The 13,966-nt window shown below is 41.0% G+C and overlaps 1 protein-coding gene across 2 annotated transcripts in view; it reads left to right on the top strand.

Moving 5' to 3' along the window:
* The first annotated feature begins 627 nt into the window (after positions 1–627).
* The window catches only part of dipk1c (divergent protein kinase domain 1C), a 129,138-nt gene continuing 115,799 nt past the window's right edge, over positions 628–13,966 (top strand). Inside the window, exons 1-2 of one of the 2 annotated variants that reach the window (XM_050056501.1) lie at positions 628–2,292; positions 9,888–11,365. In XM_050056501.1, coding sequence (XP_049912458.1) covers positions 11,141–11,365 — 225 coding nt within the window. In that variant the 5' untranslated portion in view covers positions 628–2,292; positions 9,888–11,140. The remainder of the gene's footprint in view (positions 2,293–9,887; positions 11,366–13,966) is intronic. The other variant, XM_050056502.1, reaches the window with a different exon arrangement.

The raw sequence follows: 13,966 nt of genomic DNA, 5'->3' as shown, positions 1-13,966 counted from the left end.
TTGGCATTTTCACAAATAGGGCAATTACCGACATGCCCTAGGCCTCTGAGCTGTTTTATTGGAGCTCTTGCCGTGTATGGCACAGGGGTGAGGGCTAGGGGAGGAGAATGGGGGGAAAAAGTGGAAAGGGGGGGAGAAAAGGAAAGAAGGAAGAAAAGGAAAGTGAGATAAATGGGGTGAGAGCTTTTAATTTGGCGAGACTCTGCAAAGCTGCATGCAGGGACTGAACCTCAGCAGAGATTTGCTGCTGTGGTAACTGAGTAAAGAGGGGGAGGGGGGTTGGGGGGAGGTAAAGAAAGAGAGAGGGAGAGAGAGAGAGAGAGAGAGGTACAGTAGCATGCAAATATAAGAGAGGGGTGAAGGGGAGGAGAGAGGGGGGAGTCGCTTCAGTTTGAGAGGAGGGACGCCGGAGGAGCCGCCTCCATTCTCCCTGAAGACACACACGCACGCACGCAAGCAAGCATGCACGCCCGCACACACACACACACACACACACACACACACACACATGTACACACTTTCAGAGTTCGTAAGAGAGAAAGGAAAAAGCCGGAGTGTAGCAGACTAAAGAGAGGAAGGAAGAGGAATGGGGGCTGAACGAACAAGCCTGAGCGTGACACACACGCTCTTGCACACACATAGACACCCACATGGATTCTCACACACACACACACACACACACACCGACACACACACATGCACACGCACACATACACTCTCCCTTTCTCTCTCTCTCTCTCTCTCTCTCTCTCTCTCTCTCTCTCTCTCTTACTCTCTCTCTCTCTGTCTCTGTTCCACTGTTCCAGCCAGTTAGGCGGAGAGAGAGCTAGGCAGCAGCAGCAGCAGGAGGAGAAACCAGAGCCGCCAAAACACCAGACGTCTGCCTGAGCCGCTGGGGCTGCCTTACAGTCCTGGACCAGGGCTAACAGGACTTTTGTACAGTTTATTTCCAGGAGCATCTTTAGGGACTGAGACCTGCTCCTCCAGCTGCTGTCAACGCCACGTTTGGAATTCATGTGAAGAACCTGCAGACAGCAGAGTTACACACAGTTCCATCATTTATTTGTTACAAGGGGAAGAAGTTTAGTTTTCTGGAAAACATCTGCAGACCTTGTGACAGTCCTTCAGCTACTTTAAGCAGGTTTCAAAGACTTAAACATCTGAGTTACTGCAACCAAAGGACCCACACACTGCCGGATTACAAACAGTTTAATGACCTTTTTTTGGCACACTTGAAGAAGTTCTGGATTTTGCAAACTACCAACAATCATATGAGTGATTTCCATAGTTTTAAGTTGGAGTTGTGGAGCACCTTTTCATCACTTAACAGTCAACAGTTTTTTAAGGTTATGAAAGAGAAGTGATCTGAACACCTGCTGATAACTCTTTAGTTTGTTTCAGGAGTGGATGTGGAGTTCAATCCTGTTTTTTTTTTTCTTTCTAAGGAGCACCTCGAGATAAAAAAAAAAGTGGTTTTCAAGAAAAATCAGACAGCTAAAGGATGCACAAGTAGCAGGATTACAAACAGTTTTATCAATCTTCCTCACAAAGGAGGAAGGGAAGTTTAATCATCCATTCACATTATTTAATGAGCTAAAAGGTCATCACTTTAAGGGAAAAAAAACAGAATACTAACCGTGGTTCTATCCAGTTTTATTTTGCAAAGGAGGAAGTTTGGATTTAAGGACATATTGCATTGTCTCATGGACTTTCTGCAGCCAGAATTTGTTAAACAGTGAGCAAAAATGTTACCTATTTGGAGTTATTTGTGTAAATTACTACTTCCAAGGAGAATCAAGTACCTTTCAAATTTCACCTGAAAAACCTAAAGGTTACAAAATTCCTTTAGGTTTTAACTTCACATTAAGAGAGAATTATAGTTTGTTCCTTTTGCTGGTAAGGAGATAAACTTGACTGTTTGGGGTTTGATGTTTCGAGGACCTTTATGTGACTTAAAGTTTTTACCTTTAAGTAAGAACCCTTTGGATCCTGGTCTCTCCAGCATCCCGTGAGATTTCCACTGTCTGCTGAATCATCATCTAAGACTGCGAGGAGTTAACAGTAACTGTTAGAGTCCTGCGGTGGCTCATCAGACTCCCCTCTTTCATATTTCAGAGATGCAGGACGGCTCTAACAGCCGCCGCTGCAGCTCAAGGACTACGACTGCCTGCTGTAAATTTGTGAGAAGATAAAAGGTGACAGTGAGGAGGTGACTGCGGGATTTGGGGTTGTTCTGCACTCCCTCGTAGAGACGCTGTAAAGACCAGCTTCAAGAGCCACTAAAAGGAGTTGGTGAGTGAAACAAACTGCTAGATGCTTTCCTTAGCAGGAGGAGATCTGGAGGGTTTCAGGGGGATTTTGGCACCTGTTGCATCTGAGCGACTGTTGACAGCTACTGTTTGACTTGACTCCTAACTCATCAGAGTTTATGATCATTTGCAGTTGAAGCATGTTTTTTCCTCCTCCTTGCGTTTGCTCTGTCACATCTGTCACAATGAGAGAATAAAAGCATCAAATAGCAAATGCACACTGAAAGACAGAGTGAATCCTCGTTTAGGAGTTTTTGATCGTCACTTTGAAATAAACCAGACAGCTAACAAAACTTGTTCATCTGCTGAGGAAAAACTTAAGATTTTAGGATCTGAGAGACACATTTTGATTGTTACATTGGACTGTCTTCAGCTTAAATTTGTTGTAATTAATGAGGTAGTTGCAGTCCTATATCTTCATGTAGTCTACCAACCCTGTCCTGTAGAGCAGGGGTCTTCAGCAATTTCAGGCCAAGGACCCCTTAGCTGAAAGGGAGACAGAGCAGGGATCCCCTGCTAAATATGGTATGTAAAACTAAGCTGCATATTAAACTGGGCCTACAATAATGTCTAGAGCGGCTTAAATTGGCATGTATAATCATAGCCTTTTATGGTGTATACAATACCATGCTATTAAAATAATAACTAGTCGCGGATTTATATATTTATACGAGGGTTGCAATGTTATACCGGTTTCAAGGTACATGGTTATATTAAATTTGACGGTTATTGTACTAAGTACATTTGCTTATCTACAATATTGAAAGAAAAAAAAAAGGTTTCAAGTTTCAAATATAGTAGAAAAACATTTGTTTAACCAAAAATAACCCTTCCATTTTAATTCATTTAAGGGTCATCCTGCCAGATACTAATAGTAATACTTTTGTAATACCATGATACTATGAAACCACGATATTTTCTGAGATGGCTATTGTACCGAAAAAAATCTCTTACCCTTGCAAACCTAATTTATTCATCATGTTTGTTTCTGTGGACGGAAGTCTCTTGCTAGAAAAATTACAAAAGGATCCACTGTAGCTCACAAGAATGCCCATTTACTTAAAATAATAATACTACAGCTAATTAGCCAGTATGTTTCAATAGTACCAAACTCTTAGTTAACAAAACTTAAATCGAATTACCAAACAATGTTTTGGCGGCCCCCCGGCAGTCACTCTGGGGACCCTCGATGGGTTGCCGACCCCCTGGTGAAGACCCCGGCTGTAGACAAGTTTATATGCAACTAATGTGCAACAATGAATACGTTTTGAAGGAAACCTATTCTTGTTTTCTATCAACATGTCGATAGCATTGTTCATTTTGACAAGATTTCAAAATGTTTCGGTCTTCTTTGCTTACTGAAAATTAAAGGTAATTTAAAATCACATTTCAGTTTGTTTTTTTTAAAGTCAAGTTTTAGTCAGTTTTTTAATTTTAGTCACTTTTTTTGGACATTTTTAGACCGTTTCATGATGATAATGGGTATTTCTCCTGGCTGTAAAAAATTCAAGTAAGACATACCTTGAACTATGTGTTCAGTCATCTGGGAATGTGTTACTGACACACCGTCTTCTTTCATATCATATAAAAATGTATATTTCTATATAATATAATGAGGTCTCCTGCTAATTAGCATCATGTTTACTCAGTAGAACTTTGATTTAATAAATCAGCAGTTATAAATATGTGTGTAAACTGTGTCATTAAGGCAGACAAGCAGAGCATTATCTGGGAAACATCATAAATTCACCTTACATGGAGCTAAAATTTGTAGTGAATTATGTAGGCTAATGTTTTCTGGATGTGTTACTGTCTGTTTAAGTTAAAAGAAATCATATATCATCTTTTAGAAGTAGGCTAAATTTTTCCATAGCAATGATTTAACTGAGATATCAGTTCTGGTAAATTTTGCTCTTGATAGCCTGACACTCATTAATGGGTAGGCTAACTAAGGGGTTCATTTTAAAGAAGAAAAACACAAAATTATGTGTAAGACAAGAGGCCTTTCCTTTTCATCCGATGCTCCATTGATTCAGGGAGTATTAGCGCTAAGTGCTGTCCATTTAGAGGTGGTAATATTTTTAATGTTTTGTGATGTAAATGTTTTGACTTCTATTTCATTTTCTGTCAGCTTTGCTGACAGAAAGCCAGTTAGATGTGTTAACATGCAAAAATCTAGGGTATGCACACTCTGGCATAAACTGGACCATTCGTAAATTCAGAGCACTCTCAGAGAGGGGCGGAGCACACTCTGGGCAGTCTGTTTGGGGAGATAAATGTGTGATTGAGTTAACTGTCCGTTTATTCATGTAGATATAGAATGCTCTGTTTCTTCCAACAACAGTGCACTTATTTCAGTGGACGTTGTCAGATTGGATTTATAAACACATCCATAGATCCCACTGCCTATCCTGACCACCTTGCATTGCTCACTGGCAGAACAGGAGCTAGCTAGCATCACTGCTCATTTGCTGATGACTGTGGAAACATTGTGCTCACCCTCCAGTCTCCCCCAGCTAGCCTGTCAAGTGAGTGGCTTAATCTTGAGCTGCAAAACCCCTTTAGCATTAATGTTAGCTGTGTTGATGCTGCTAATCTTGCTAACAGGGCTAACAGTGATAGCTAACAATGCTAAAGGGGTTTTGTTGCTAAAAATTAAGCCACTTACTCACGTGACGTGAGGGTAGACTGGAAGGTGGCAATAATAGGGTCCTCCTTTTTTTTTCAATGTGTTTTTAGTTAGATGCCTGAAATAAGGTCTGTGGTTAACACGAGACTTTCATGTTTTGTTCTACAACATAAAAATACATCAGTTATCACCCCAACGTGAATTCTCAAGCTTTTATGTGTCTTTTAAAAGGCGGTTGCTAACAAGTGGTGTAATGAGACTCCATAATGTCACCATGCTGAACACAACTTTGCAGCCTTATTATGGTGAAGACATTAAGTCATGTGACCGTGGTGTCGTTTTTTATAGCCTAACATTAGCTTTTCACTTTTGATGATTGCATTTACACTTCAAAAAATATAAAAGTGGTGTTCATCTATGAAGATTATCTTGCTGAACAACATGTGTAAGCATCATAAACTTTTGTTTGTCACAGAGCTTATTTCTGCAATAATTCGAAATCCAATCGAAAAATCCCATAGGGTTTTTGACAAAACTAGGGCGATGCTAACTTGCATGTCAGTCTACAAAATAACCATTATCCCTGCAGCTCTCTGTGTTTCTGCAGCAACACCGTCCCTCTACCATGGGTTAGGACAGCGTTACGAGCGATATGCGAATACCCACCTAAACAGAATCCAACTGTCTGATCTCGACTTTACTCGTCAGGGCATAATAAACAGTTGTTTTTGTTGCAAATATTTTCTTCATTTATGTTGTTACAATTTAGTCATGAAAGAAAAAATTGTGCCAAAATATGAAATCTTGCAAAACAATATCCGCTTGAATCAACTGCAGCATTATTTAACTATTTTATTGTTATTTTCACAAACTCGCAGCAGTGGGTTAAGATAAAAAAAAGTCTGCAGGGTTTCTGGTGTCATGGTCCTCTGGTTTTAGTAAAAACTACCCACCCCCCGACCTCCACCCTTTGTGCTTATAAATGTGCAGTTTCATTGACAAAATAAAGTTCCCTTTGAGTGTAATCCAGCCAGGAAAAGCAATTTACTTGAGACTGGGCTGCAACTACAGATGCCGCATGAATCAAACCTGTGAGATCATATAAATAGCAGCTAATATGTGGCTTTATCTCCTGGGACAAGAATGAGAACAGCTGCACTGCCTCTCCGCCACCCACATTCCCATCAACAAGAAACAAACGGATATTCTAAGAGACAGGCAATGACCAACCTTCTGCTGGTTTTCTGTCCTTTAAGATTTGGAGAGATTCTGAAGGAGTCTCTGTGCGACAGGCAATGGCAGCAAGAACTTCTGGCAAGTCTCTGTGTGTTTTCCAATGTGGTAATTGAGTTCTTTTCTCAGTTCATGGTTTGGATGCCTCAGTGAGAGGAGCCACAACCACATCAGGAACTTGTAATAAGGGCTAAATAATTGGACAGCAGAGTTTCTAGATGTGTCAGCCAAATTCTTTATAGCTGCAGAGGACAGAAAACAGAAACATCTCTCCACTGGGCTGATAAAGGCTACCAGAGTGGCTTGTTTGAGAATTAATTTTTTCTTTAGATTTAGAAACAGTAGACAGATAAAAACCAAAGAGAGTGACTGATGAGTTTTCTCTTAAAGTCTAAAGCTTAAATCCCACTGTGAGAAACCCTTAACTGACCCTGCAAATGTAAGAGATAATTAGCTTTTTATACAAGAACATCAGAGGAGAAATCAGACAGCTTTCAGACCCGCTCTCCTTGCCTGAACCCTTAATCAACTTTGGGAAAAAGACAAGTTTTATTAGTTTGGTTGCCTTCGACTTTGCACAGGCCCAATTCTAAATTGCTTTGAATAGGGAGGCAGTAAAGGCTAATTTATACTCCCTTTACGTAGGAAAATAGAAACGGAAAGGCCACTGCCCCCCTACTTCTATGCATCCCTTTCTGTTGGCATAGATAAAACCACTAGATGGCACTAAAGGGCAAAGTCAGAAGTTTCACATAACAAAAATGAGGCGATGGTGGAGGAGGTCGTAACATTGTTACCTTTTGTTGTGGTCTGCAATGCCAGTAAATGCATCACTACATGTGGACAGAGAATTCTTTTCATTTTGTTACCAGTCCATTCCATTCCACCTAATTTATATTTGATATGATCTCCGATGGTACAGCTCTGTGTCGTTTGTATCTGTAAGCGTTTAAGAAACGTGCACAAATACAGACGAAATGAACAAAGAGTACAGACAGAAGGCTCTGTCTTTCTCTGTATCTAACGTACTCGTCGTCGTCCTCCGCTTATCCGGGTCTGGGTCGCAGGGGCAGCAGCCTCAGCAAAGAAGCCCAGACAGTCCTCTCCCCAGCCACTTCTGTCAGCTTTTCCGAGGGAACCCCGAGGTGTTCCCAGGCCCGCCGGGCGATGTAATCCCTCCAGCGTGTCCTGGGGCGGCCCCTGGAGCTCGTGACCATAGGTGAGGGTAGGAACGTAGATCAACCGGTAAATCAAGAGCTTCGCTTTCTGGCTAAGCTCCCTCGCGCCTGCATCACTGCTGACGCCACCCCAATCTGCCTGTCAGTCATCCTACCCTCACTCGTGAACAAGATCCCGACTTAAACTCCTCCACCTGAGGCAGGACCTCCCCCCCGACCTCGAGTGGGCAATCCACCCTTTTCCGACTGAGGACCATCAGACTTGGAGGTGCTGATTCTCATCCCAGCCGCTTCACACTCGGCTGCGAACCGTCCCAGCAAGAGCTGGAGGTCACTGTTCGATGGGGCTAGGGGGACCACGTCATCCGCAAAAAGCAGGGACGAGATCCTCCTGTCACCGAACCTGACACTCTGACACTCCCAGTGAGAGTCCAACTCTCACTGGGAACAGGTCCGACTTACTGCCGGCCACGCGAACCAGACTCGTGCTCCTTCGGTACAGGGACTGGACGGCCCTTAGCAAGGGTTATCTAACGCTCAGCATAAAATAAGCCCTTAAAGATGTTAGTCGGTCACCAACAACTCATGAGTGTTCTTCAGGACTGTGAGCTAGTTTGAATGCTAGAATATTTTGTGTTGACTTGTTTTACATGAGGAAATAACTCACGTCATATGCAGGTGAAATCGTTGCATTGATGAATGAACTTCCACTGGTACATCCTCGGCGTCACACATCCCCAGAGTATCTCAATGCAGATTGGCTATTGCGGCCTGAATTGGTCTTGGTATGTCTCTCCAATGTGACTTTAAGAGGAAGGTCCTTTCATGCACAGTGTTTACACCTATAGTACAATGACTGAGTTAACTGTTTTAGTTTGTTTTGAAGCCAAACCGTAACGTTGTGCTATGTGAAATCTGACATAAAATGTTAGTTGATTTGATTTGTTTCAGTCTAACAAGCACAATAACTGCAATAGGCCTACACTCCTTTGTCACCTGGGGAAGTGGTACCAGACTTCCTTAAAAAAATTGCTGAGTTTTGTGAATTGTCAAGTTATGGAAAACCTTATCAATGTTCTGAAATGCTGTCTACAACAAATTCTTAATTATTTGCCCTCTCTTGGAAATTCTGCAAATCATCTTCTTTAAAATGAGTAGGTTGTCCAACTCATTGTAATGTTATCAAACGAGGAGAAATGTCCTCCCCTCGTCCTAGTAACGTTTTTGTACTCCCCCATGGCAGAGTTTAAAGCTCTGATCAGTCTGATCCCCATCACACCTCTGAATCCGGAACACCTGCACGCTATGTAAAAGCACACACAGAGGTACATTTATGTCGGTGGGGGGACTTTTTATTCATTAGATTAAAATGTGCTATATCGGGATAGGTATCGTTATCGGGATATGAAATGACCTATATCAGGATATGAGATTTTGGTCATATCGCCCAGCCCTATAAGATGCCATAGGCTTATGCTAAAAATGTTTATATGTTGTATTTGTTTAGAAAACGTGTTTAGTGTAAGACAGTTGTTTTGTCGGTGAACCTTGTGAGCTGTAATTGAGACAATTTTTGGAACGTTACCTTTGTTAAAAGTTGCTGTTGTTCCCGGCTTCATATGAGTAGAGGAAAACTCCACTAGCTGCTCGGCTAATTCATGCAATGCAAAATGTCATAGGCTTATGCTAATAACGTTAGCATGTTGTATTTGTCGGGAAAATGTGTCCAGAAAAAGACAGGAATTCCACACTTGTGTTTTGTTTTGTTTTTTTGTTTAATGTGTGTTTTAGGCGTGTTTTGAATCAGTCAGACTTTACAGGATGTAACAGAAACCCCACGGCCGACTGGCGTTTTGGAGGTGTAACTGCAGAGTGACACAGACACACTACCGCACAAGTAAAAATACTCACAACAGCGTAGGCCACTTGAGTAGGCTACGGCGTAGGCTCTGCGTAGAGCTATAAATCCGTCTCAAGAGTTGACAGACCTGTCAGCCAATAAGACACAAGTATTTCCATGTATTTTCCTCTTAACCCTCTCTGATTGGTCTTGTTTTGCCTCTGCTCCATTCCTTGAAGGTACAACATTACAAAACTGCAGTTCTCTTTAGTGACAATAACCTCTAAAAGTGGAGAATTATTCTGGGTAAAGACACCTTTATTTGGCATTGGCAGGGCAGTTGGAGCACTTGGGGGGGGGGGGGGGCATTGCAGAAAAGCCTCGACTAAGGCTGTGAGAAATGATCAGAAAACACAGTTAGTTTCCCACAGTTCTGCAGGGAAAAGAATTTCAACATTGTAAAACATCCTTTTACAATTTCAGAGCTTGAGTTGAGTTAAAAATTTACGCCAGAGTTTGGAAAGTTCATGACAGAAAAACTTTGATCACCAAAGTTTCTCTGGATGTTAATTGCTGTTCCTCTTTGGGCTAAATCATTTGATGAATAATAATAATAATTATAAGAGTTTTGGATAATTATTTTTTAGAGAGCTGACTAAAGATCTAAAGTACTGACGTCTCTTTTTCTCTTGTCACAGATCTCTCTGTCAAACATCAAGGACGTCTTTTTCCACTGTTCAGAGATCAGAGCAGCAAAAAACTCCACTGACACCAACAAAGTATTTTTCTATTTTCTGACATCAATGAAACTTTTATGTGTCTAATTTTCCTCATTAGGTGCTCATTAAGGAAATCCTCTCCAATACCAGGGACATTTTCCAGCTTGCAGAACTCCCCTTCTGAGGGATACTTTAAGTTTCTTTCTTTCTTTCTTCTGAGCTTGATGGCAAGACAACTACAGAAACTACAGATGCCATGAGGAGGTGGCGTGAGGACGGCGTAGCAGAGAAGTCTGCTGGGAGTGTGTAAAAGTGTGTGTGCATGCTGTAGAGTGTGTGTTAATGTGCATGAGAGAGTGTGTGTGGTGCTCATGTACGTATCCGTGCATGTGTGTGTGCAGCTGGCTGTGTATTTGAGATGTACAAAAGGGCCCAGACGCCCACATCACACAGTGCGACAGCGACCCGGCTGCTTCTGAGTTATTTCCTGTTGCTCAATACTTGTTGACTCGCTGTGAGGAAAAATACATCAACCAGTCGGATATGAGAAGGAAAAATTTCAGCATGAACAAACAAAATTTTCAAATATTACTGGTGGGGAAACTGCAGAGCAAAGCTGGAGGTCGGACTGGTCGACTGGAACGTGCTGCTCTGATTGGATGATTACTGCTCTCTTCTTTTTGTTTTGTGTTTTTCTTTTTTGTCCTGAACTATTTAGGCTTTTCTGTTTTGGCAACACATCAGTTGTCTTTTTGAGTTTTCACGGAGACACATCAACCAGGCGTTGATGATGTGGATATTTATCATTATTGAACTCAGATTCTTGGATCTTGGATTACAGCTGTTCCACCTTAACTGACTGCAGAGCATCATGGGAGATAAGAAAAAAAAATCTGGTTCCTAACTGGTGTAGCAGAATATGATGACGATATAATTCTCTTTTTAAAAATTTACTTTTTTACATTTTAATTAATAAAACATGACAATTAATAATTAACGAATAGTAGTGACAAAAGAAAATAAAGTTTTAATCATCGACTCATTGAATGTGAGCTCAGAAGTATTTCTCCTCCTTTTTTTTTTACTACTTTTCTTGAAGCCATAGATTTTTTTGGGGGGGAGGGGGCAAACTTTTATTTCTGCACCAAACTTTTCAGAATCTGGAGCTCTGCAGTTAGTTGGACCACTTTTAGCACTATTCTGCAACTATTCAGAAGACCTTTTGTGCAGCCATGCTTCCTGGAGGACTGGTGTCAGGTGGAGGGGGTCGTGGCGGCAGCGGGCTGTGCCTGCTCCGGTGGCTGGGCCTCAGGCTGTGGTCCCGTCGAGGGACCCTGGTGTTTGCTCTGCTCTGGTTCGGCTCCTGGTTGTTCTTGAACGGCCTGGTCCTGGTCCACAGGAGTATCCTGTCCGACTACTGCACCGACGACAAGAGCAAGAGGATCCTGCAGAGGCTGGTGAGTGACATGGTTAGCTGTGTTTGATCATTATTACGTGCACTTTAGTCAAAGGATGATTCTGGAGATTATGGTCTTACAGCTCAACAAAAATCTATTAAGTCATTTTGTTATTAGAGAGTGAGACTGTCATTGTGGCTATACTTGTGGTGTGGAGTCTGTCTTCCACTTGCGTTAGAATGATTTTCAAAACTACATTTTTATAGTAGGGCTGTCAAATTATTATTATTATTATTTTTAACTCACAAGAAATTGCAGAATTTTAGGAGATAATTGCAATTAATCACACTTTTTAATCACAGGTTTAAAATTCCATTATTTTGCATCTCAAAACAGTTTTAAAGTTCATATCACCAAGGTAAAGCAGTTTTTACCAGAGTGTTTTGATTGGGAATCAAATAAATTCATAGAAATTGACTTCATGATCTTGACTTTTAGATTTATTTATTTCAAATCAGCGCTGCTACAACAGTGTGGTTGAAGAGACCAAATAACAGCATGCAATTAACCCTCTGAGAACCACATACTGTAGACCCATCTTTGTCTTTTTTTGGGGGGGGAAAAGACAGCGGATCTTCTGGGGAAGATAGCAGATCAAATGTATATGCTATGTAGAAGTGGTATATATCACCTGAAAGCTGGAAACCTGATGCTTAATTTGAGATGCTCTCATCACTGTGTGTCAAGTTTTTGTAGTCATAAATCTGTATTAAACACTGCATGCAAAGAAGCGGATAGTTTGTGCCCTAAACTGCATGGGACTAACATAAAGTTGACATGTCTGTAAACCCATTTTAATTCTGATTTCTTGAGGTCAAAGGACCTCTGTGAAAATGACCATGCCGTTTTTCGCTCACCAAAATTTAGCCTAAATGTGTTATTTAGCCCCCTCCCTGAGAAGCTAGCATGACATGGTTGGTACCGCTGGATTCCCTAAGTTTTCTAGTTTCATATGATATCTGTATCATCACTCTAGCTTCAAATAGCAGCACACAATTGCATTTTCTTGTTGACTGTCTGATTGATGATTCATACAAATCTGTTATGACATAAATCCAGGTGATGACAGCCTGTTTGTTTAAAGGATGAATTATGATTTTTTTGAGTCTTTGTATCTACGACTGCATCACTGCTATAGATGAATGAGTTATGTGGGTGGATGTGTTGGTGACAGCTATGTATTTACACATCATCTTGTTGCTGGGTTAGTGAATTGGTTTATTGCTGATACAAACTGGATTACTGAGGAAATGCTTTGATGCTCTTTTCTTTTTTAAGAGAATTTCTGTCAAAGTTTCACCTCCCTTTGACCACCTACAGTGAATGTGTTTGCCTTCAGTCCTTCAGTCTCTGTTAAATAGGTTCATGCACTGTACAGAGAAAAGGGTTGGCTTTTGACGATTACCTATGCCATGAAAACAGAACCTTTCAATGTGTAATCATTATCTCCAGGGCTTTTTAATACTGTTGACAATTGTTTAAAGCGACAATGGAAAGAAAAGGTGAATGATATTAAGAAGTCATTAAAAAAACACATAGGTTTTAGTGTTTCAGTTACAGTTCACAGATGATGAAATCATCCAGTCAGTTTTTTTGGCTGAACTGCAGCATGCGAGGCCAGCCCTATAAACACCAAAGTTTGTCCATGAGTGAGTGATGAAGTTACAGAGTGAATAATGGTGAAAGTGTTGGTGTTCCCCCATTGGCTGTTGTTCTTAAAATATAAATAGGCACAGCTAGGCCTGTATTACTGTATTCCTCATTTTTCGTAGCCACTGCCATATAGCATGGTTGAATTTCCAAGCTTTAACTTAATGCTTCATTCACAAACTCTTGTCACAGAGTAGGAAAGCACATTGCTATTATCAGATGAGTGACAGTTTCATTCAGCTCATTCTCTGTAGCCACTGTAAGGTTAGCAAGCTAGCTGTGTTCAAAATAGCACTTTTGTATAAAAGAGAGGATCACTGCAACACTTTTTTTTTATGTATGAGGAACGCCTGTGTATGTATGACACAAGCTTTAAATTTATTTAAACGTTGTTGACTATTATGTGGTACAATGTCAGAACAAGTGCCACCACCGTGCTAGGGGTGTACGATCCATTGATCTGGATCAATATATATGTGTGTATGTATATATATATATATATATATATTGATTCAGTGATCAACAATCCAATGTCATCAATGCAAAGCGAAAGAGAGAGCCAAGAGAAAGGCGATGACGATAATGTTATTTAAATCAGCAGTGTGGAAATATTATCAATTACTGTGAAAACAGGGGTCAATAGACTAAGCACATGTCATATGTAAACAATGCCACTATGAGAAAAAACATTACATAACGTTAGATGCCTGGCCAGCATCTTACTCCACTAACTTCTGACAGTAACATTAGCTGCTATGACTTAGTCTCACCACCAGACAATCAGAGATCTCCGCCTTCTGATAGTCTGGGGACACTCCTTTCTAAAGTGTGTTTAACACACCGGCGAAAACGGCCGGCAACAAAGCAACGCCTCTTGCATTTTTGAAAAGGACACGCCTTCTCGGAAATGTGCGCTCCCCCTTTTCTCGTTCACAAGGAAACAAACACACA

The sequence above is a fragment of the Epinephelus moara genome, chromosome 11 (genome assembly GCF_006386435.1).
Source record: "Epinephelus moara isolate mb chromosome 11, YSFRI_EMoa_1.0, whole genome shotgun sequence".
NCBI lineage: Eukaryota > Metazoa > Chordata > Actinopteri > Perciformes > Serranidae > Epinephelus > Epinephelus moara.
This window is presented reverse-complemented; position numbering and strand designations above follow the sequence as displayed.